The 23,797-nt window shown below is 36.4% G+C and overlaps 1 protein-coding gene across 1 annotated transcript in view; it reads right to left on the bottom strand.

Annotated features, from left to right (window-relative positions):
* LOC126892383 (uncharacterized protein F13E9.13, mitochondrial) overlaps nt 1–23,797 on the bottom strand; it is a 52,556-nt gene that overhangs the window by 17,141 nt on the left and 11,618 nt on the right. Inside the window, exon 2 of the mRNA XM_050661901.1 lies at nt 6,733–6,815. Within this exon, the coding sequence (XP_050517858.1) occupies nt 6,733–6,815 (83 nt within the window). The remainder of the gene's footprint in view (nt 1–6,732; nt 6,816–23,797) is intronic.

Below are 23,797 nucleotides of genomic sequence, written 5' to 3'. Positions count from 1 at the left end.
CCCCATTACGGTGCGTTACATAGGGGGGAGGGCGGGGTCAAAAATCTTCAAACATTGCGTTACGTTATACTTGAACGCCCCCAAACTCAATTTTGAGAGCTTTAAAAATTTCTAATTTTAATAAATAAAAAAATTGTTGTAAGTTTATGTTTTCTGTTTGGCAGTAAACAGTATATCTAATAAACATATAATGCCCTTATACATAATGCCCATTATAATGCCCATTACTTAACCCAAGACTAGTAAATAATTGCAAATAATATGTGGTACAGTAAGAAATGTACCATACATACGAGAGGGGCAAAATTATGAAATAAATTCATTTTTGACGATTGACATTCTTCTTTCTGCCTCAATTAATTCAATTCAAAAATTATTTCTTTGGTCACCCTGTATAAATAATGCTGTTAATGTTTATATTATTGAATAGAGAATTATTTTACCTTTCAAATGAGCTACCAAACGTGACTAGTATGAAATATATGCCACAAAATTTTAATTTAAAAATAAAAACCGACCTGTTTTGGAATTTTTTTCCAAAATCGTCCATTTTAGAGAAAATGAATTTATTCCATAATTTTTACCCTCTCTGTATAAAATTCAATGTGGCTAAAAGTCTTATATTTGTTTCACAACTAAATACAATTATCTTACTTTTGACACAGTTTATAAGGAGAAAATTTTCCCCCTTGGTTATTTTTTGAGCACAGCTTTTCACAAATTCTTGAACCTCATCAATATTGGAAGGAGGTTGACCAGGCATCATTTTTCGTCGATAAATATATAAATATATTTTCTTATGTAACTGACATCAATCGTAGTAATTTTTTCAGTCAAATTACCTGCAAGCTCTTGGCGTATAATTTTTGCTGGTTTTTCAGTTAGATTCTCTTCAGATTTACGTTTACAAGAGTTAGAAACAATTTTTAGATACATCTTCTGACGATCTGGTTCATGATTATGTTGTAGGCTACTTCGAGAAATTGTAAAATTTGCACCAATAGTAAACAATTTCGCACTACAAGTTGTTTTATTACACCTCCAGAACACTTCTTCGCCTCTTGAAACTTTCATTTTATAAAAAATAAAATTTTTAAATACCAGTAAAGGTTTACCGCAATTACTTTCTATTAAACATGCCTTTTTTGTCAAAATTCCAATTGTGACTAAAAATAAAATACTATAATCAATTAACTAATTATTATTATAGGTACCTACTGTAATTTTATAGTAGATAAATAATTCCCTGAATGCCTTTTAGTAAAATCTACCTGAAAGAATCATTTAGGTTTTGGTGAGGAAAATACCTGTGGGATTATGACATACCCTTCCAAACGCAGGTAAAAAATTATTTTGGTGAGGAAAATACACCCGCCGATGAAATTATTTAATCAATTATGTTAATAATTGTTATGTTAATTGACTAACTAATCTCATAATTATAATTAACTATGTTTTCAGCAACCCAACCAAAGTTGACATTGACAGTTGTGACAGTAATTAAATATTTGATAGTGATCAATGTTGATTAGCGTTCGAACAACCGGCCCTTTAATCTACAACTCAAAATATTCCCGATTCATGTCAAATATTTAAAATTGTCACTGATTGTCAGTGTCTGACTGACAATATTCTATTCGGCTGAGTGCGTTGTAAGACAAAGATAGATTTGGAAAATATTACCACGGACATTGTGTTCATTTTTTTCGAATCCTGAAAAAATCAATAAATATTTTTGAAAAATCTAAAGCAGAATGAAAGACTAAATTATTACCGAGGGCCGAAAGTCCCTTAGAATAAATAAAAAGTTTATTTTGAATGAGATATTTGAAATTAAAAATAACACTAAATTTTCTCTTAGTTGTTCACCCCTGTAACTTATTAAAATAAACATTATAGAAGTTCTCAGGGACTTTCGGCCCTCGCTAATAACGTAATCTTTCATTCTGCGTTTAAATTTTTCAAAAATACTTATTAGTTTTCTCAGGATTCGAAAAAAATGAATCCCCATTTGAATAGCATTGCAGCCGAAAATACGTACCCATCCTCTTAAATAAAATTATCACAGATTAACATAACATTAGTTATGTTAATCTCTGATTAACATGTTATGTTAATCTGTGAAATTATAGAAAATAAAACAAAATTAAATAAAAATAGTCAAATTAGGTAAATAAAACTGATTAAAATTAAATAGAATTAAAACTAAAATTAAATAGACTTGAATAATATTAATTAAATAAAATAAAATAAAACTAATCGATCTAATGGAATAGAATAGAATCGAATTGAATCGAATCTATAAGAAGTAGGCTACCAGAGACGACAACCCATGCATATTGCTTCATATAATGTAAGAACAATGTTGTCAGAGTCTAAACTGTTAGAAATGGAGGAAGAGCTAAAATCAATAAAGTGGGACGTAATTGGTCTCAGTGAAGTTAGAAGAAGAGGGGAAGAACAATATACTCTTAAATCTGGCCACTTATTCCATTTCAAAGGAGAAGACGATTCATCGAATGGTGGAGTTGGATTCATCGTATACAAACGACATGTACCAAAAATATTAAAAATAGAAAGTGTAAGCTCGAGAGTTATCACTCTAATCTTAGAGTTGAATTCGAGGTATAAATTAAAATTGAGACAAGTGTATGCACCAACGACAAGTCACTGTGATGAAGAGATTGAAATCTTTTTTGAAGATATTAGAACAGCCATGAAAAGTACTAAGACGTTTTATACTCTGATAACAGGTGATTTTAATGCCAAGCTTGGAAATAAAGAAGACCAAAGTGAAACCGCACTGGGAAATTACGGCTATGGAGACAGAAATGAAAGAGGGACCATGCTTGTAGATTTTTTACACCAAGAAAATCGTTTTTCTATGAACTCATTCTTTCAAAAAAAAGCCCCAACGAAAGTGGACGTGGAAAAGTCCAGACGGTTTCACAAAGAACGAAATAGATTTTATCATTGCTGATAAGAAAGAAATTGTACAAGATGTATCCGTTTTAAACAGATTTACAATTGGAAGCGATCACAGATTGATTCGAGCAAAAATTCTGTTCAATTTAAAGAATGAACGAACAATAATGATAAAATCAGATAAGCGTAAATGGACCCCGCCTGAAAATACAGACCACTTTCGTGACATCATTGACCACAATCTGCAACAAATCAACGACGAAACAGTGGTCGAAGTTCTAAACGAAAGTATCGTAAATGCGATTAAAGAAGCAGAGATTTGTGTTGCCCTAAAAGGAAGAAAAAACATGAAAAAATAAGTCTCAATACTAAAAATCTTATAGAAAAAAGAAGGAGGCTAAGGGACAGGTACAACACAAACTACGCAGAACTTACTTAACTCAGTAAAACAATAAACAAAGAGATCCGAAAAGACATAAGGCAACATAACATGAGAGAGGTAACAAAGGTTGTAGAGGAAAATAGAAGTCTGAAAGTTCTAAGACACAACATGTCCATAGGAAAAAAGAACTTACATAAGTTAAGAAATAAACAAGACGATATTGTGACTGATAAGAAAGAAATAGTGAGAACAGTAGAAGACTTCTACAAACAACTTTATCAAACAAGTGAATCCGATGAAATGTACCCTTTACCAAAAATAGAGAATCAAGGCTCAGAGTTAATGCCGAACATTACTATTGGCGAAATTAAAAATGCGCTTCAAAAGATGAAGAACAACAAATCCCCAGGTGAAGACAAAATAATGACTGAAAGCATAAAACTAGGAGGAAATAAAATTCTACTGGGACTTGCTAAATTATTCAATAAATGTATGTGCGAAGCGATAACACCGACGCAGTGGAACAACGCAGAAATCGTCTTACTCCACAAGAAGGGAGATATCAGCGACCTTAGAAACTACCGACCCATTAGCTTGTTGTCACAAGTATATAAGCTATTCACAAGAGTTATTACCAACAGACTAGGAAGTAAGTTGGATTTCTATCAGCCAAAAGAGCAAGCAGGTTTTAGAGCAGGATATGGCACAAATGATCATTTACAAGTAATTAAGAACTTAATAGAAAAGAGTGTTGAATATAACAAGCCATTAGTCCTAATATTTGTTGACTACGAAAAAGCTTTTGACACCATAAGTCATCAAAAAATGTTAAAAGCCTTAACAGAGTGTCGTATAGATCATCGCTATATAAACATGATTAAATACATCTATCAAAATGCGACAGCAAGCGTGAAACTGGCAGATAAAAAGACCAACGCATTTAAAATAAAACGGGGAGTGCAACAAGGAGACACAATTTCGCCAAAATAGGGTACTTGCACTAAAAAATTGTTTTGCGTAAAATTGTTAATTTATGTTTTAAAATGTTATATTCAAAATATTACGTCTTAACAATGAATAGTGTACGTACAACATCTAATCAAAGTTCCGCGCCTAAAATTTCCGTTTTAAACAACTTCAAAAGCGAGACCTGGGGTCTGACGTCACAGGCCATTCGTATCGTTTGCCCGTTCGGGGTGGGTTATTGGCTTATTGCATTTAATGCAGTTTGCCCATAGATAAATAATATAGTTGAAATATCTTGTTTTACTCTGTGGCAAAAATGATTTTTTCTGTGACAGGCAAAATATTAACATTTTATCTCTGTTGACATGTATCAAAAAGTTCTTTTTTATGAAATTACTTTTGTCGTTTCTTGTGTTGAAGAACAAAGAAGAAACAAGTAACTTCAAAATAAACAAAACTTTTAGTAATAAAAGTAAGAGTAACTAAAAAGTATTGGTGCTACTATAGTATGCGGTCTACAGTCCGGTTTCTACTATAGCTTGCGGTCTACCGAGGAATGCGGTGTAAGTATAAGCTGAGATGATAAAGATATTAACTTGTAAAATTACAATAATGATTCTTCTTATTTATGCGTATTATTAACTTTGTAAAGAAGGATTTTGTTGGCTATGTACACGTTCTATCCGTACGTCTGCTAATCACCATAATCTTTTCTCAGAAGGCTTTGAACACAATAATGAAAGGCTCCAGTAGGTACTAATAAACATTACAATAAAATATAATCTTTATTATAATGCAAATTACACCGTAATCTTTTCCAGGATATACGAAATCCTTCGATTAGAGGTAGGTAGATCAAACCCACGGGGTAAACCGTATACTATAATATAATGGTACCAAACTATTGTTATAAACGGTTTAAACATGCTTATTAATAATTCTTACTTATTTGCCTTGACACCTCGCATTTCTCTAATAGAATAGCTTTCACTACTTTTTATAAAAGTTGCCACGATGAAGATATCAACGGTAGGTAAGTTAGTCAGATTGACCTTTTGAAAAACCCTCGTCCGTCATATTATGCGTTTTAAACTCTTTACAAAGTAGCACTCAACTTTATCAATTTCAGTTTAAAACTAAGCTGATTGGGGAACTACTTATTACAATATATAAGATGAACATAAATAATACCTAGGAATTTTCCATTAAAGACGATTAAAATGTAATATACCCGTGATACCTACCCTAATCGCGTTGTTTCCGACTGCTAGCCCGTGGCCCGTGACGTCAGACCAATAGAAGGACGTTTAAGAGCCTCCTAAGATATTTGAATTTTATAGCATTTTCAAAGCGTCGTAATTAGCGCACGGGTTAAAAATATTTGTTTTTTTCGCATGCAAGCGTTTTAAGATCATGTTACCTTATGTTTTTTAATATCATTTTAATATTTAAAAATTTATGCAAGTTCCCTATTGTTTACAACATTATTAGAGCATATGTTTAAGAACGCAAATCTGAGTTAAAAAGGAATTAATATCAACGGAGAAATACTTAGTCATTTGAGATTCGCTGACGATATTGTTCTTTTTGCTGACAGCATCGATGATGCAGTATCGCAACTGGAGAAACTATACCTAGCCTCCTTACAAGTTGGATTAAAAATCAACCATACAAAAACGCAAATCATGACAAATCTTGTGTTAAGCGAAAATATTTCAGTAAATGGCATGCCTGTTGAAGAAACCACCTCTTATAAGTACTTAGGGCATGAGATACGCATAGGAAGAGATAATCAAACGTGCGAACTAAGCCGCCGTATAGGACTCACTTGGGTGGCATTCGGAAAGCTGAGCTATGTTCTTAAGTCAGAACTAAGTATGTGTCTCAAAAGAAAAGTTTTTGATCAATGTGTGTTGCCAGTACTTACCTATGGTGCTGAAACTTTAACAATAACCAAGAAAGTAAGAAATAAAATTTGTGTTACCCAAAGAGCCATGGAACGCTCAATGTTAGGCATTTCTCGTCGGGATCGAATTACGAACAGGGAGATAAGACGGAGAACAGGAGTGACGGATGCCATAGAAAGAATTATGACCCTAAAGTGGAACTGGGCTGGACACATAGCTAGAATGTAGGATAACAGATGCAAACAGCGAATAATACACTGGAGACCAAGACAAGAAGCATATCGAAGTAGAGGTCGTTCGCCAACCAGATGGTCTGATGACATCAAACGGATCGACAGAAACTGGATGCAGACAGCACAGGACAGAGATGCATGGAGAAGACTGAGGGAGACCTATATCCAGCAGTGGATAGATCCGGGTTGAATGATGATGATGAGGTATTCACTGCTGTGGGCACTCCTCAAGTGCCAGGCTCTTTTTCTTTTCTAAATAGGTAAGTACCTGCTATAAAAATTAGTAATATATGTTGAAATGCATGTATTTTGTACTTACAACATCATGTTTTAAATATAGTTCAGTTTCTTCACAAGCCTTCTTGACAATGCTGTTTATCGATCCCGAAAATAGAGGGGTTCCTAAAAATAACAAAAAACATTTTTCATTACGGCATACGTTACTTTTTATATTTATCATAATTTATCTTGTTTGCATCGTGCAATATCGGTACAGGAATAATAACAAAATAGTAACTAAGAATAAAAGATACACTGAAAGGGCACACTAAGTTCATTATTTGTTTCAAAAGTTGCGCCTAGCATATTCTTCAGTAGTAGGTACGTTCTTTGGCGGAAAATATTGCAAAATCGATACATTTTAAACAACCTCTTAGATTGACATGAAATTTGGCATACACATAGGTAACACGTCAAAGAAGAAAAGTGATAGTGTGCCGATGTGTGCTTTTGCCATGGGGGTGAGGTTCACCGGTTCACCCCTTCTCGGGAGTGAAAAAATATACTTTCAAAATAAGTCCGGAAATGGATAAACTGACTAATTCTATAAGTAACCTTTGTTCTGTAGCATTTTTTCACTAAGTTAATACTTTTTGAATTATTTTTCACTAAATATGTTCATTTTTCAACAAAAAAACACGTTCCTAGACGGTTTTTTGCAAAAAATTCAAAAACTATTTTATCTAAAAACATGCTTAAGCCTGGGTTTCCTCGAAAGCGACACTGACAAACTGCGACCGTAACACTGCGATGAATTACGTCAGATTACGGTGAAAAATTCAAGGTTTTTCACTGCGGCAATGGAATACGCAAACTCAGCAAGCGGTGGCTTTCAACGCATCCTTGGAAACTACCGCTATTATTTTGCGTGGTACAGTTTTTTATGACGTCATTCATCGCAGTGTTACGCTCTCAGTTTGTCGGTGCCGTTTTCGAGGAAACCGAGGCTTTAGCAGAAGTATAGCCCATAACAAAGTGAAAAAAGTGGTGTATGTATGAGATCCCTAGACCCAGTAAAAGAAGAGTTGTAACTAATGAAAAATTAGTCCATACTCGCCAAATTTCAAATCGAATATTTCAACGTAAAATAACAATAACCAAAAATTGAACCACTTTTTAAGGAAAACTCATTTTAGCTTTTTTAAAGTGTTTAAAAAAAGATTTATTTCTGTTTTTCAAAAAAGTTTCTAGCCTTAAAAATAAGGAAGTTCACTCAAAATACAGTTGGTACCTTTTTTGGTAAAAAAATCATGAAAATAACCCCCTAATTAGTATCCCAAATGAAATTAATCAAGTTGTTTTACTCGTGTATTGTTTATATGATCTGTAAGCTTCATCGGTTCAAAGTGCGTATTTTTGAAGGGGCTGTAGTTGAAAGGTTTGAGCTAGTCAATAATCGCGAGTGTATGCAAATTTTGAACAGCCATATCTTAACCAATTTTTGCCTTACAGAAAAACAAAAAATTAAAAATATTCAAAAAAGCAAAACCTACATTTTTTACTCTTTGAGATTTTTGGTAAAACTAATAAATTTTAAGTTATTTTAACATTTTAAAGCATTTTTTTCCAATATTAAAAAAATCACTTTAGAACCAAATTTTGAAAAAAAATAAGCCCTTTGAAACGATGAAACTTACGATCAAACGATGAAAGTAACGGTGAAGTGGTATGCTTCTTTTAATGAGCCTTTTTCAGTGCGTCACAAATGATAGAAAAAAAGAAGGTAAGTCCGTGATAATACACATTTATGATAGTTATTCTAACATGACATTTTAGTTAAATCTGACAGTTGTCCCATTTTATTTGCAATTTGGCATAAAAACAAATCAATTGTATTTATTGCATTTATAAAATGGTATTTTCGTTGATTTGTATAGTCTTATAAATTGTACAAATTATGTTCGTAGATATATTATATAATTAGTAAATAATTATTTTGCGATTATAGCGCCATCTATTGACAACTAGAATAAAGGTTAAAAATGTCACCGACGAAATGTAATCACCGACGTGCGTTTTTTTCTGTCACATACAATTTAATGCGTTAGAAAGAAATCGAAAAACTGTGACGCACTGAAAGATCCTCATGAGAAAAAGCATAACGATTAATTTGATCTAAGATATACTAATTAGGTAGTACCTAAGTAATTTAGCTGAGTTTTTTTACCAAAAAAAAGGATAGTAAATTTTTTAAAAAACAAATATAAATAGTTTTATAACACTTTAAAAAAGTTATAACGAGTTTTCCCCAAAAAGTCCATCGTTTTTTGGTTATTTCACATTGAAATAGTCACTTTGAAATTTGACGGATATGAAACTATTTTTTATTAAGAGGCTACAGTAGCGATCAACAGGTAGCAACAAACGCGGTCCAAGATTGCGGCTGTAATTTTGAATATTTTGTCGATATATTTGGCACACATATTCGTAATATAATAAAGAAAGGCGATACAGAGCCCAATTTGAGAAGTATGTTAGTATGTGGAAATTACTCTATAACTAAATAAAATATTGCAAAAAGGAGCCTGTACCGCAATTAAGAACAAAAAATATACTTTCTTCAAATAAACTTTTTTATCCCATGCCTAGATTTTGTGTCATTTTGGACCTAGTATTTTTTTTATTTCTAACAAGAAATCAAACATATAACTAATAGGTAACTAATTAGGCAACATAGAGAAATTGTCACCGTCATTTTGACAAACCTGCGTCAGATTTTCTTTTATCTGTTCTGTTATCTTTATCGATATCTGTTCAGTGCAGTAGGTAGAAAACAGGCCTCTTGGTTGAAGAATATCAGGGAGTGGACATGTATAAAGAAAGCAAAGCAACTATTTAGAATAGCTCGAGACAGAGACAGTTTCGCCATGTTAATCGCCAGCAACGTCAAGGGGACTTGATGAGGCACGTTCAGAAGAAGAAGCAGTGGTGTATTATTTTAAGAATTCGTTATTGTTGTTTCATAGGAAAGTAGCGTTTATTTATAATTATTAATTTAATACATTTTTGTGTAATAGAACTAAGTTGTTGACCTACTTGAAAAATATATTATTGTTAATTGTGAGTTTTAGTTATATGTAGGTAAGTATATTTTAAGTAAAACATTTCAAATTCTAATGCGAGTATATAAAAAAACCAAAATACAAGCTTTTAATAAAATCTTCACCTACATATTTTGGTTTATTTTTATAAATATTTATTTACTAAGAATAAAATTTTATATGCGCTTATGAGTATAATTGTCAAAATATTGAAATATAATGTCGAAGATTACCACTGTTGCCAAAGTTTTGCAGACCTTACGAAAAAATGTATGATACTATCTCCCGAAGTTATATTGATGACGCGCTACCGCGCTACTGTATGTATACTCTTAACTATAACTTTGCTTCTATACGCTGTGAGCTCGTACGTAGAGGGGATATTTATAAATTCGCGACCGCCAGTAGTGGCAAGTCTGTAAACGTTTACCGGAAATTTGACATAAATATCAAACTGATTAATTTAAAATTAAAATTAAAAACATTAATTATAAAAAATATTAGTTGGTCAAAGCTGTGGTATATATTTTTACCTTAAATATACTTACGTTTTAAATACTGAATTTACGTTTTTTTAATGTTCCGTAATATGTAATTATAAATTTATCTATTAATCTTAGCACCATCTACACGATAATTGTGAAAGTATCCGAAGTAAGAAATTAATATTTCATCAATAGAACGTCAAAATGATTAGCAAAATCTTAAAAAAAACTGTTACAATTTAATTACTTTTTAGCGTTGTAAATATTAAGCGATAACAATTAAATCATAAAGGAGCCCGCACAAACCTTATGGAAAATAGGTCCCAGTGGATTTCGTTCATACTTTGGGAAAATACTCTTTGAAGCATCCTGATAAAAAGTTCTCGTGGGCACAACTCAATCGTATGAAGGATTTTCAAGATATAGAGGGCCAAGCTCGGAAAATTATAAGATTTACGGGGTATTCCAATTCCGTGAGTTACTGGTTATTTGACAACATGTAGAAGTTTGGATCAAGGAAAGTACTAGTAGTCTAGGATTTTTTACTGGCTATCCAATGGCGACCTTTACTTTGACCTTGACCTTCAACGGACGTCATCTTCTAGAGTTTCGAGAGTTTTCGGCATTAAATTGATATAAACAGATTACTCACGGGTTTTTGGGATCGCAAAACAAGAATATGCCATCAGAATTTACCTCCGGATGATGTGGTGGCGAGGGCCACTGCAAGGGACGTCATCTTCTAGAGTTTCGATGGTTTTCGGCGTCTAGTTTATGCAAATTAATTACTGGTTTAACCGACTCCCGGAGCACCTGGTTTCCAAGGTCAATGAAAGGGGCTCCTGGAGTTTCGAGAGTCTTTGGTACTACATTAATGCAAACGGATTAGTTATAGGTTTTTGGGGGTTGCTGAACACGAATACCCCATCAGAACAGACACCGGAGTACCTGGTGCCTAAGGCACGTCATCTTCTGGGATTTTTCTGGGGCACGTTTTCATCAATTTAATGCTGAAAACCCTCGAAACTCCAGAAGATGACGTGCCATACTGCATGTTCGGTAGTATGCATGTATGCATGTTCGGCAACCCCAAAAACCTAGGAGTAATCCATTTGATTCCTCCGAGACTCCAGAAGATAACCTGTCTTGGGCACCAGGTGTTCCTGTGTCTGTGCTGATCACGTATTCGTGTTCAGCAACCCCAAAAACCTATAACTAATCCGTTTGCATTGATGTAGTACCAAAGATCCTCGAAACTCCAGGAGCGCCTGTCATTGACCTTGGAAATCAGGTGCTCCGGGAGTCGGTTTGGGTGGCATATTCGTGTATAGCGACCTCAAAAAACCCTCCAGTAATTCATTTGCATCAATTAAATACCGAAAACCATCGAAACTCTAGAAGATGACGTCCCGTGCAGTGGCTCTGGCCACCACGTCATCCGGAGGTCTATTCTGATGGCATATTCGTGTTTAGCGATCCCAAAAACCCATGAGTGGAAAAAATCCTAGACTACTAGTACTTTTTCTTGATCCAAACTTCTACATGTTGCCAAATAACCAGTAACTTACGGAATTGGAATACCCCGTAAATCTTATAATTTTTCGAGTTTGGGCCTCTATATCTTGAAAATCCTTCATACAATTAAGTTGTGCCCATGAGAACTTTTTATCAGGATGCTTCAAAGGGTATTTTCCCAAAGTATGAACGAAATCCACTGGGACCTATTTTCCATAAGGTTTGTGCGGGGTCCTTTAAAAATTACCGGTGAAAGTTGAATTAGTAATCCGCCAGGAGCGACACCAGCGAAGCTCAGAGCGTATAGGGCTTTTCATCGATTGTCATTTGTTTCGAGCTTCTGTCATATGTTGTATAATCTGTGCATAATATTAATATACACGGATTATATGACATATGACAGAAGCTCGAAACAAATGACTGTGAATGAAAAGCCCTATTGACTCGGTTCTAAATCCTAACCCACTACTTTGTGCCATGTAATTCGGGTTGCCTATATGAACTTGAATCGGCGAAATGGGCATATATGTAAATAATAATAAGTTTTGCTGTATTAAACCACTTTAAAAATTCACATTTTAAGGCATGAATGAATCAAATATGTAGTACCTTTTTAGTAAAAATCAAACTGAAAAGTTATTACTCTATAAAGAGTGATATGTAGGTATTACCTACCTATAAACGTGGCTATGCTTGACTTAAATAAAACAATTATATATAAAAAATCACAAATTTTAGTAAATTTGGGAAAGTATCATAAATACAAATACCAATGTTGAAACGTATTTAAATACTAAAAATGTACCCAAGCTCTTGGATAAATTTTTTGAAGTTATACTTCTTTAGGCACGAGGGTCAATTTTTACATTTCCTGGCGCATGCGCACACCGACATTAGTCGCTTAAACGTTATACGGGATCTGATTGGGCGTTAAAATCATCTGTCAATAATTGTTCAATATGGAGATTATAGATAAACAAAAATGTTGTGTATATTAGTTTTATTGTTGTGATGGCAGAGAAAAAAGCAAGTTTATAATTGTAGTGACTTTTTAAATAGTTTTTAAAAGCAACAGGTACGTAATAGTTATTGTAAATGTTTCAGTATCCTAATAAAAAATTACATAGGTACCTACCTATTTGGAAAATTTAAAATGAACCTACCAAAATGGTATATGTAATGCTTTGATTTTACATACTTTGATTACCATCAAAATTTCTACCAATATTCACCTAATATATTGTTATTCCACAAAATATTCCTTTAATTCCACAAAAATCAAACTAATTTGATTAAATTCATATAAGTAATAAACAACTGTCAAAAAGTTTATGGTGTAAACGTTCAGTTGGTTTATATTCCCACATGAGAGATACGCGAATTTGGCGCAGTGGGAAAGCGCTTTGATTTTCGATCGAAGGGAAGTGGGTTCAATCCCAATGCAAGTTACTATGTTTTTATTTTTTTATATAAATTTTATGATTGTAAGTATATTATTATGGGTACGGGTAGGAACTCTTTTAGACAGTCCTATCAGGGAAAGTGAATCAATCCCTGCCCTCCGTAGATTCCTGGGGTTTCCTGGCCCGGGGAACTAGAACCTGCTTAGGGTCCCTTGTCTAGGGTTACAGATAAAGACCACAACGGTAGGCATGGCGAAAAAGAATATCTTTGATACGGCGTGTATGGCGGAAGTGGCGACCCCTAATTTTAGGGTTAGTATAAAATTAAATGTAGCGTCTGATCCAGAGTGGGCGGCTACAAACAGCGTCTGACCCAGAGTGGGCGGCTGATAACAAACTCACCAACCCGCATGGCAAGCGTGGTGTTTTAACTGCCAATAACCTCCTTTCAAACCATAATGGCGAGCACTAAAACGCACGGATATGGTCCCCAGGTGGATAGAGCATCTAGTGCCAAATCCCACACCTCGAAAAAGGTCAGTCTCACTGAGTCTGGGGGAGACAAGAGCTCGCTTATGAAAACTCAACGAAACAAAACCCTAAAACTAAACGTCTGCACATACAATGCAAGATCTCTAAATGGAGACGAAAAAATTTTTGAGCTACAAGAAGAACTATCGAAAATAAAATGGGATATACTGGGCCTTGCAGAAGTAAGAAGAAAAGGTGAAGAGAGAATACAGCTGAAATCAGGAAACATACTCTATTACAAAGGTAACGAAGACAACAATAACAACGGAGTTGGCTTCATGGTGAACAAAAGGATTGGCAAATATGTAAGCACATTTAGAGGAATTTCAGACCGCGTAACATACATGATAATGAAAATGAAAAGAACGTCACTAAAGATAGTATAGATATATGCACCTACCTCAACCTATCCAGAAGAAGATATTGAAGCATTTTACGAAGACGTGACAATGGCCATTGAAGAACGTAAAACGAGAATAACACTAATTATCTGAGATTTTAATGCAAAATTAGGAATAAAGCAGGGTGAAGAAGAAACAAGGATAGGAAATTTCGGATATGGGTCGAGAAATAATAGAGGATATACCTTAATGAACTACCTGGAAGAGAGGAAACTATATGCTATGAACTCGTTCTTCAATAAGAAACCGCAACGAAAATGAACATGGATCAGTCCTAATGGTCAAGTAAAAAATGAAATAGACTACATACTTTCATCGGAAAAGTCTGTTGTACAAGACGTAACCGTTCTTAACCATTTTACAACTGGTAGTGACCATAGATTAGTTAGAGCGAACCTAAGCATTAATGGGCAACTTGAAATGAAAAAGAGAACACAAAATTTAGATATGGAAAAATTAAGGGAAAATAAACAAGAGTATAAAGAGAAAATAAAAAACATCATGCCCGATAAAAATCAACTCGTAAATAAAGGAGTCGACGAAATCAATAACATTCTAACACAAACATTACTGAAAGCCGGGAAAGAAGTGGCACCCATGAGAAAGAAAAGACAAGAATGGATCTCACATGAAATAAAAACATTAATGGAAAAACGGAGAACACTAGCTCAACAAAACAAGAGATCAACAGCAGAGTATTCGAAGATAAACCAAAGCATCAAGAAAAAGATAAAAGAAGAGAAAAGAAAGAAACAAGAAGAACAAGTTGAAAAAGTTATTCAACAAAACAAGAATATGAAGTGCTTACGACCAAAACTGGGAAAAACAGAAATAAATGCCATCAAAAATACTCAGGGAGAAGAGACCAACGATATACATGAAATATTAGCAATAACACAACAGTATTACTTAGACTTATATCAAGAAAAGCAACCACCGACACAAGAAACTCTTCAAAAATTGAAAACTAAAATAAAAAATGCTAACTCTGACCTACAACCAGAGATTAGCAAATCAGAAATAAAGAAAGCCCTGAGAGAAATGAAAAATAATAAATCACCAGGAAGAGATGGCATTACAGTGATGATTAAAAATGGCGGAAAAATTACAAGGGAAGTCTTATATATATTATTGAACAAAATACTAAGTACACGAAACATACCCAGTAATTGGAATGAAGCAATCACCCTATTATTGTTTAAAAAAGGAGACAAAAAAATCTGAAAAATTATAGACCGATTACCTTGCTTAATGTTATGTATAAATTGTTAACTAAAATATTAACCAACAGACTAACCCCTAAATTCGACAATTATCAGACCAAAGAACAGGCAGGATTCAGAAAAGGCTATAGTACATGTGATCACCTACTGACAATGAAGTTACTTATTGAGAAAATAAATGAATACCAAATACCCATATATATGGCATTTATAGATTTTCAAAAGGCATTCGACTCCATAGAACACTGGGCAGTGAAACAATCACTACACAATAGCAGAGTAGATTACAGGTATACAGAACTAATCTCTAATATATACAGTAAGGCCACAACTACGATCCAACTTGAACAGAATACACACCCCATACCTATCAAAAGGGGAGTTAGACAGGGAGATACGATTTCGCCGAAGCTCTTCAACCAAGCTCTAGAAGACATTTTCAAGAGATTACAATGGGAAGAATATGGAATCATCATTAACGCCCAATACTTAAATCACCTAAGATACGCTGACGATATCGTCATTATCGCTACAAACAAGGAACAACTACAAATAATGATACAACAACTAGACCACGAAGCCAGTAAAGTTGGATTAAATATGAACTACAGCAAAACAAAAGTGATAACAAATCAAGAGGATGAGTTAAAAATCGTAGTTAAACAAAACCAAATAGAGGAAGTGCATGAATACCGGAATGGGACGTTTCGATGCCGCCGGTTCATCGCCGGCCGTTTCGATGCCGCCGGTTCATCGCCAGTCCATTTCATCGCCGTCATATCTCGCATTTCCTAGAATTCCTAATTAGTACTAAAAATAACTAATAATTGTAACTGTCGAAAATTCGGAAATATATCAGATAACGATTAATTGACTGGCGATGAATCGGCCGGCATCGGCATCGAACTGGCGGCATCGAAACGGCGGCGATGAAACGTCCTAGACCCCATGAATACATATACTTGGGACAAATAATAAAATTGAATAGAGACAACCAAACAGCAGAAATAAAGAGACGAACGAAGTTAGCGTGGGCGTCGTTTGGTAAGCTCAGCTTCATATTGAAGAATAAAAAATACCCTCAATATCTAAAAACGAAAATCTACGACCAATGTATTCTTCCGGTCCTTACATATGTATGTCAAACATGGACGTTCACAAAAGCGAATATGGACAGAATTGCGAAAACACAAAGAGCAATGGAAAGACAAATGATCAACGTAAGACTGTCAGATAGAAAAAGGAATTCCTGGGTAAGAAATATCACAAAAGTCTTCAAATACGGTTTCTCCCTTTTGGTTTTTTAGCCCCCTTGTTTTGATGCTGGGAGTATGTTTTGTTTTTCTGACTTTTTTGTAAAATTGTTTTATTTTATGGTTTTCTGTCTTTTCCAATATCCCCCAGCGAAACCAGTCATTTTTCTTCTTTTTATTTGTTGAGTTGGCTTTGTTTCTCGCTATTTTGTATTCTTCCCTATTTTGTTCTGACGGATTGTTGATCCATGTCATTCTGGCGGAGTTTTTTGTGATCTGTCTGTTTCGCAGTCTTGATCGTACGTAAATTACATATTCAAAGGTAAATTGAAAAGGATTTTTTATGGCCTTTTTTCTATTCGAAATGTCGAATAAAGGCCTCTCCCATAAAGGATTTATAGGTCCCAAATTAGCTAAAAGACCATGTTTAAATCGCCCCTCCCTGTTTCGGTATCGCCTTAAACCTTCCTTGGCCGAGGCGCACTTAGGAGGGGTTTGCGGTTTATACCTCCTTTCCCCCAGGTCATGTGAAACATATATAAAGAACAGTAGGAAAATGTAACTTGTCTTTCACAAACAATACAAAAAAATTTCGATGACCAAGCCAACCACCCCCCAGAGAAAAAGTCTAGGTGCGCTACTGTTCCTTGGATGTGTCCCGTTTTTTTTAGGTTTATGATTTGGTCACCCTAGTACTTAGAGCATGGAAAATTTTATACCTCCCAAGGAGTGACCGCAACGACAACAAAACTGAAGCGAAATGCACACCAAACACGAGTGCCAGTGTCGTATCGCGTAGGCCAGAAGAAACTATATAAAACTACATAGTTAAATAATATTGCTCGTAGTTTTAGTTCAATTTTCCATTTTTATTAATTACATATAATATTATGCATAGCTTACATAGAAAGATTTAAACAAAAAACAGTATATTAGTATCGCGTAGGCCAGAAGAAACAATATGAAACTACATAATTAAATAATATTGCTCGTAGTTTTAGTTCAATTTTCTATTTTTATTAATTACATATTATTATGCATGGCGCACATAGAAATATTTAATAAACAAAAAACAGTATTTTAGTATGTTGAACTTTTAGACCCACTCAAAATAAAACAGGTGTTACGCGATTGACTCTACTATTTTATTTATTTATATCTTTAGGCACTAAGTTTAATTTAAATAAAGGAAGACTTACTTATATTATTTTATTTACATCACTTATTTATTTTAATAATTACAAATAACACCAACTAACACATCTAATTTATTTACAACTCAAATTTATGATTTAATTAAATAAACATAATAACTTCGATAACTAGTATATACATTTCATTAAACCCGATTTCGAATACAATTATCTCACGCGTCGCGTCTCGTTCGTTGACTGACTGGCCTGTGATCGGATTCCTGTTCTTAAATACTCTGGCAGCGGTCGCATCGAATCGCCGTGGAAGATCTGGCCTTTACTCGTAACGCGGAGAAATATCGAGAAGAATTAGGCCGGGTTGTGAGGCGTCACATTGCCCCCTCCTTAAAAGATGGTTCCTCCTGGAACCTTGTCGGGACTGGAACTGGATGCTGGTATCTGCAATTGGACCCTCTTTTACAACTCCCAGTTGTATAAAAGTGACAGGGGACGGTCTTCTCTCCGCACCAGTAACTATGCGGATTGCAACAGACTAACACCTGGACCTCGGTGTCTTTAAAAATTTCTTCTACCATATTTCGGATAACTCTCCAGTTTAATTGGCGGCATTCTAACTTTGGCATGGCTAACTTTTGCACGTCGGACTCCAACACGTGCTCTCTCAATTGAATTAATGCATCCCATACATCTTGGTAGGTAGGTTGGTCATGGACAGTGTCTTTTGTTACCAGATAGAATAGGTAACGTGATGCATCTTGGAGTTTCAATGCTTTGCCAGGAACTGGCAGTTGGCATTGAAGTTCTGCAACTCGACCAAACTTCCTTCGGAAGGCGGATGCCAACCCTCGTGCGTCTTTGATACTGGCCGGGATGGTATGGGCCAGCGAGTAGTCATCGGGAAGTGCGAGAAGATCTCGCTTTTCTTCAGTGGTAACACCATGTCTTGCTTTACCGGTACCTCCGTAGACACCCATGAACTCTTCAAAGGTAAGGTCAGGTATTTCTCGAACTTGGTTGACTTCCACTTCTTCATCTACGTCGTGGTCTCCCTCGTACGGCGCCAACCGGTTATGGTGGACTATCATCGGCTTTCCCCTAGGAATCTTGCTTATTCGGTAGATAACGTCATTAATTTTCTTGACAATGAGGTACGGACCTTCCCAGAACTGCTGCAACTTGGGAGAACAACCTGTTCGCTTCTTTGGATTATAAAGCCAGACTTTGTCGTTCTCCGTGAAACATCCCCTCTCGGCTTGGGTATCGTATCGTTTCTTCATTCGGTCGCTAGCGATCTGAAGATTAGAGCGGACCAACTCATGTATATCGTCCATTCTTCTTCGTAATTCATTCACGTAATCCTCACCAGCAACATCTTCTCCAGGTCGACATCCAAACTCTAGATCACAGGGTAGACGCATCTCACGTCCAAATAGGACTTTTGCTGGTGTTTGGCCAGTTGATTCATTAACAGCAGATCTATAGGCCATTGCGAAGAATGGAAGGTACTGGTCCCAGTCTCGTTGATGATTGGACACCATGTTTGTCAAATACTTGCCGACTGTCCTATTCATACGCTCCACCATTCCATCCGATTGCGGGTGATAGGCCGTGGTTCTTGTCTTCTTCATGCCTAGTTTATCACAGATTCCTTGAAATAGATCGCTCTCAAAGTTTCTTCCTTGGTCACTATGGATCTCCAGAGGTACTCCGAATCGGCTGATACAGTCTCTGATTAGCACATCTGCAATAGTGGCGGCCTTCTGGTCTGGAATTGCGTAGATCTCAACCCATTTCGTGAAGTAATCCATTACCACCAACATGTATTTGCATCCATTGTCACTTTCTGGAAATGGCCCGGCAATATCCAAAGCTATTCTTTCAAACGGACTTCCAACATTGTACTGTCTCATAGGAGCCTTTCTTTTCCGGTAGGGTCCGTTACTTGTAGCACAGGTAGTACATTTCTTACACCAGTCCTTCACATCGTCAGAACTATTCATCCAATAAAATCGTTCCCGAATTCTCTGAAGGGTCTTCTTTACACCAAAATGCCCTCCTGATGGACTGTCGTGTAACTGACGGAGTACTTCGGCTACTCTGCTCTTTGGAATCACCATCTGTGTTCTCCTCACTGAACCATCATCATTTTCTATTACTCGTTTAAGCAAGCTGTCTTCCAAGATAAATGAGTCCCACTGGGCCCAATACGTCTTAACTACTGAGCTTAGGCTTGATATTTCTTGCCAAGATGGTCGACGATTTTCTTCTTTCCATTTTCGAATCTTCTGTAAAACTGGATCTTTTTCTTGTTCTTCCTTGATCTTGGTAGGCGTCCACTCGTCGTTGACCTGTTGTTCTTAGTACTGCTGCTTCCTTCGACTCTGTTTTGTTGCAATGGGAACATTCTGCTGGACACGGTCTTCTAGATAGAGAATCAGCGTTTCTGTGGCTAACTCCGGCCCGATGCTCGATCTTGAAATCATATTCTTGAAGTCGTTCAATCCATCTGGCTATCTGACCCTCTGGATTCTTAAACTGCATTAACCATTTAAGGGCGGCATGGTCGGTTCGGATTAGAAACTTCCTTCCGTAGAGGTATTGATAGAAGTGTTCCACTGATTTTACTACTGCTAGAAGTTCTCTTCTCGTGACGCAATAATTTCGTTCAGGTTTTGAAAGCACTTTACTAAAATATCCAAGGACTCGTTCCTGTCCTCCTTGGATCTGCGACAGCACTCCTCCAATTCCCACATTACTTGCATCCGTATCTAAGATGAACTCTCCTTCTGGCAGTGGATACCCTAATATTGGCGCTGTAATTAAATGCCTCTTCAAAGTTTCAAAAGCCGTTTGGCAGTCTCCATCCCAGCAATAATCTCTTGCTTCCTCTGTAAGTCGCGTTAATGGCTTAGCGATATCTGCAAACTTCTTAATGAACCTCCGGTAGTAAGTACATAGTCCCAGAAAACTTCTCACTTGATGTTTATCAGTTGGTTCAGGCCATTCCTTAATGGAATCGATTTTTCCTTTGTCCACGGCCACTCCTTCTTTGCTGACTATATGGCCTAAGTAATTGACTTTACTTTGAAATAGCTGGCATTTCTTGGGATTTAACATTAACTGGGCAGCTTTAAGTCGATTAAAAACGTCTTCTAAATTCTTCAGGTGGTCTTCAAACGTCTCCCCCAAAACGATTATGTCGTCTAAATACACCAGGCATGTTTTCCAAGATAACCCTCTCAACACATTTTCCATCAGCCTCTCAAATGTCGCAGGAGTATTACAGAGTCCAAACGGCATAACGTTGAATTCCCATAATCCAGATCCTGTCGTAAAGGCCGTCTTCTCTTTGTCCACTGGATCCATTTCTACCTGCCAATATCCAGACTTCAAGTCCAACGTAGAAAACAATTTACTTCCAGCTAATGTGTCCAACGTGTCGTCGATCCGAGGCAGAGGATAAATATCTTTCTTGGTAACATTGTTCAACAAACGGTAGTCCACACAGAACCTCGTAGTTCCATCTTTCTTCTTGACCAGGACCACCGGAGAGACCCATGGGCTCGTAGAAGTTTTTATCACCCCGTCTTTCTTCATTTCTTGAACAATCCTTTCAGCTTCCTCTCTCTTCGCCTGTGGTAATCGTCGAGCTGATTGACGAATTGGCCTAGCGGTACCAGTGTCAATTTTATGTTTGACAACTGTCGTTCTTCCTGTCTTTCCTCCTTTCGGTACGAATATGTCACGATATTGCCTAAGAAATTCCCTTAATTTCCTTTTCTCCACTTGATTCAGAGATTGGCCTGCAACTGCAACCATTTGGTCGAACTTGTCGTTGGAATTATCTGATGTTGTTGTCTGACGGATTATGGACGTCACGGGTACACAAGTTCCTACTTTTGTCTCCTTCTTGATGGTCACCGGGTAGTCATTGACATTAATCAATCTCACGGGAATTTCTTTAGCAGAAGTAACCAATTCCTTTCCAATTATGATTCCTCGGCCAACCTCCTCGTCGTGGTTCCATGGCTCCATCATAACAGGCGTTCCTTCTTCTACAGTTCCCTGTAGCCGCGCTACGATGATCGTTTCACTCCTCGCAGGCACAACTGTATCTTCTTTAATGGCTGCTAGCACAGTTCTGTCATCATGTGGATGAAGAAATACCTCCTCGTTGCCAACTTTGATTACCCTATTCTTAAAATCCAATTGAAATCCATGCAAATTCATTACGTCCATTCCTAATATAACATCTTCTTTGATGTCTGCAACTATGACAGTATGGACGAACTTTTCTGCTCCAATCCCTAATTGTATCTGGATTTCTCCATGGGTGTTGGCGTTTTCACCTGTGGCAGTCCGCAGTCGCAACCTCGTTGGTAAGAGTTTCTTACGGCTGTTTAAAACTGACGGTCGTATAATGGTCCTGGTCGCTCCGGTATCCACCAACAATGTATACTTTTTACCATTTATTTCTCCATCCACATATACACTATCTTCACGACATTTCAAAGAAGCTATTAGTATGAGAGGGTCTTTGGAAAAGTTGCGGGTCGAAGCTGCCCCCCTAAGGCCGACCCGTTCTAGTTTTCCTGCTGGTGAGTCTCTTGACTGTTATTGTACCTAGGGTACTTACATGAACTCCGTACGTGTCCCATTTCCCCACAATTCCAGCACCTTATGGTCTTTGTTTTCTTGTATGAAATGCCCTTTATCATATTGACAATCTGGTCCAGTTTGTCTTCATCCTCTTCCTCTTTCACAGTCCTAACTTTACTGTACCCGCCAGAGGCCTGGGTAGCTGATTCGTATTCGAGGGCGGCAGACAAGACATCAACCAGCGTCTTGTGACGAGCTAATCGCAGTGTTCTTTGCATTTCATGATCACGAAGGCCATCAATGAATGTTTGAACAGCCAACTTTTCCATCATGTCTTCGGGAGCTGTTGGATATGCATATCGTACCAATCTGGCAATATCGACCTCGTATTCTTGAAGAGCTTCATCTTTCTTTTGTCTTCGATTTTTAAACTGCGACTGATAGACATGCTCTAAATGTTCGTGCCCGTATCGCATATTCAGTCTCTTTTTCAGCTGCTCGAAGTCATCTGTCTCCTCTACGGCTATGGTCTGGAGGACATCCAAAGCGTCGCCTCGAAGAGCAATAGTGAGGTTTACAGCTTTTTCTTTTTCGGACCATCCGTTCGCTCTGGCCGCCGATTCGAACTGTTTCATGTAATTGTTCCATGATGACTTTCCGTCGAAATTTGGCACCTTAACACGAGCATGACCTACACTCCCTTCAACTATCGACCGTGGCTCCAATTTGTATTTGGTTTCATCATTTTTAATGTCTGTTAAGATGGGTTCCATACCTTTGTCTACTTTTTCCGTTTCCTCCATTTTCTTTTCTATTTCCTTGATCTTTTCTTCAAAAGTAGATTTTATGGACGATATCTTGTCGTCAAAATCGGAGGTGACTTTAGAGATGCTAGCAGAGATCTCGTTAGTCATCTTGCTTTCAAGGGATGAAATATCACCCGAAACTTTCGAAATGTCACTAGAAACCTTTTTCTCTAACGATGTAATGTCTGTTGAAACTTTCAAAACATCCGAGGAAACTTGGGAAATTTCACTAGAAACCTTTTTCTCTAATGATGTGATCTCTGTCGAAACTTTGTTCTCTAGCGATGTAATGTCTGTCGAAACTTTGTTCTCTAGCGATGTAATGTCTGTCGAAACTTTAGAAACATCGGAGGAAACTTTCGAAATCGACGAGATCACAGCAGCATGCTTGTCTTCAAACAAATAGGTTTCTGGATCTTGACCCTCTTCCTGAAGAGCGTTCTTTAGACGTTCGACCAGATCAGCCTTTTTCCCAGTAGAGCTCAGATCCCTTTCTTCCAATTCAAGTCTCAGGTCTGCAATTTTTAGCTTACACAAGGTAGACATGATCACACACTTTATTTATTACGATTTATATTTTATTTATTTTTTAAGGTTCCACACTTTATTTAAACCGAAAATTTACGTTGATATTTATTTCAAGTATCCTCACTTCTGCACCATTTTGTTACGCGATTGACTCTACTATTTTATT

The sequence above is a fragment of the Diabrotica virgifera genome, chromosome 9, assembly GCF_917563875.1.
Source record: "Diabrotica virgifera virgifera chromosome 9, PGI_DIABVI_V3a".
Taxonomy (NCBI): Eukaryota; Metazoa; Arthropoda; class Insecta; order Coleoptera; family Chrysomelidae; genus Diabrotica; species Diabrotica virgifera.
Note: the sequence above shows the minus strand (reverse complement) of the source record. Positions and strands in the feature narration are given on the sequence as shown.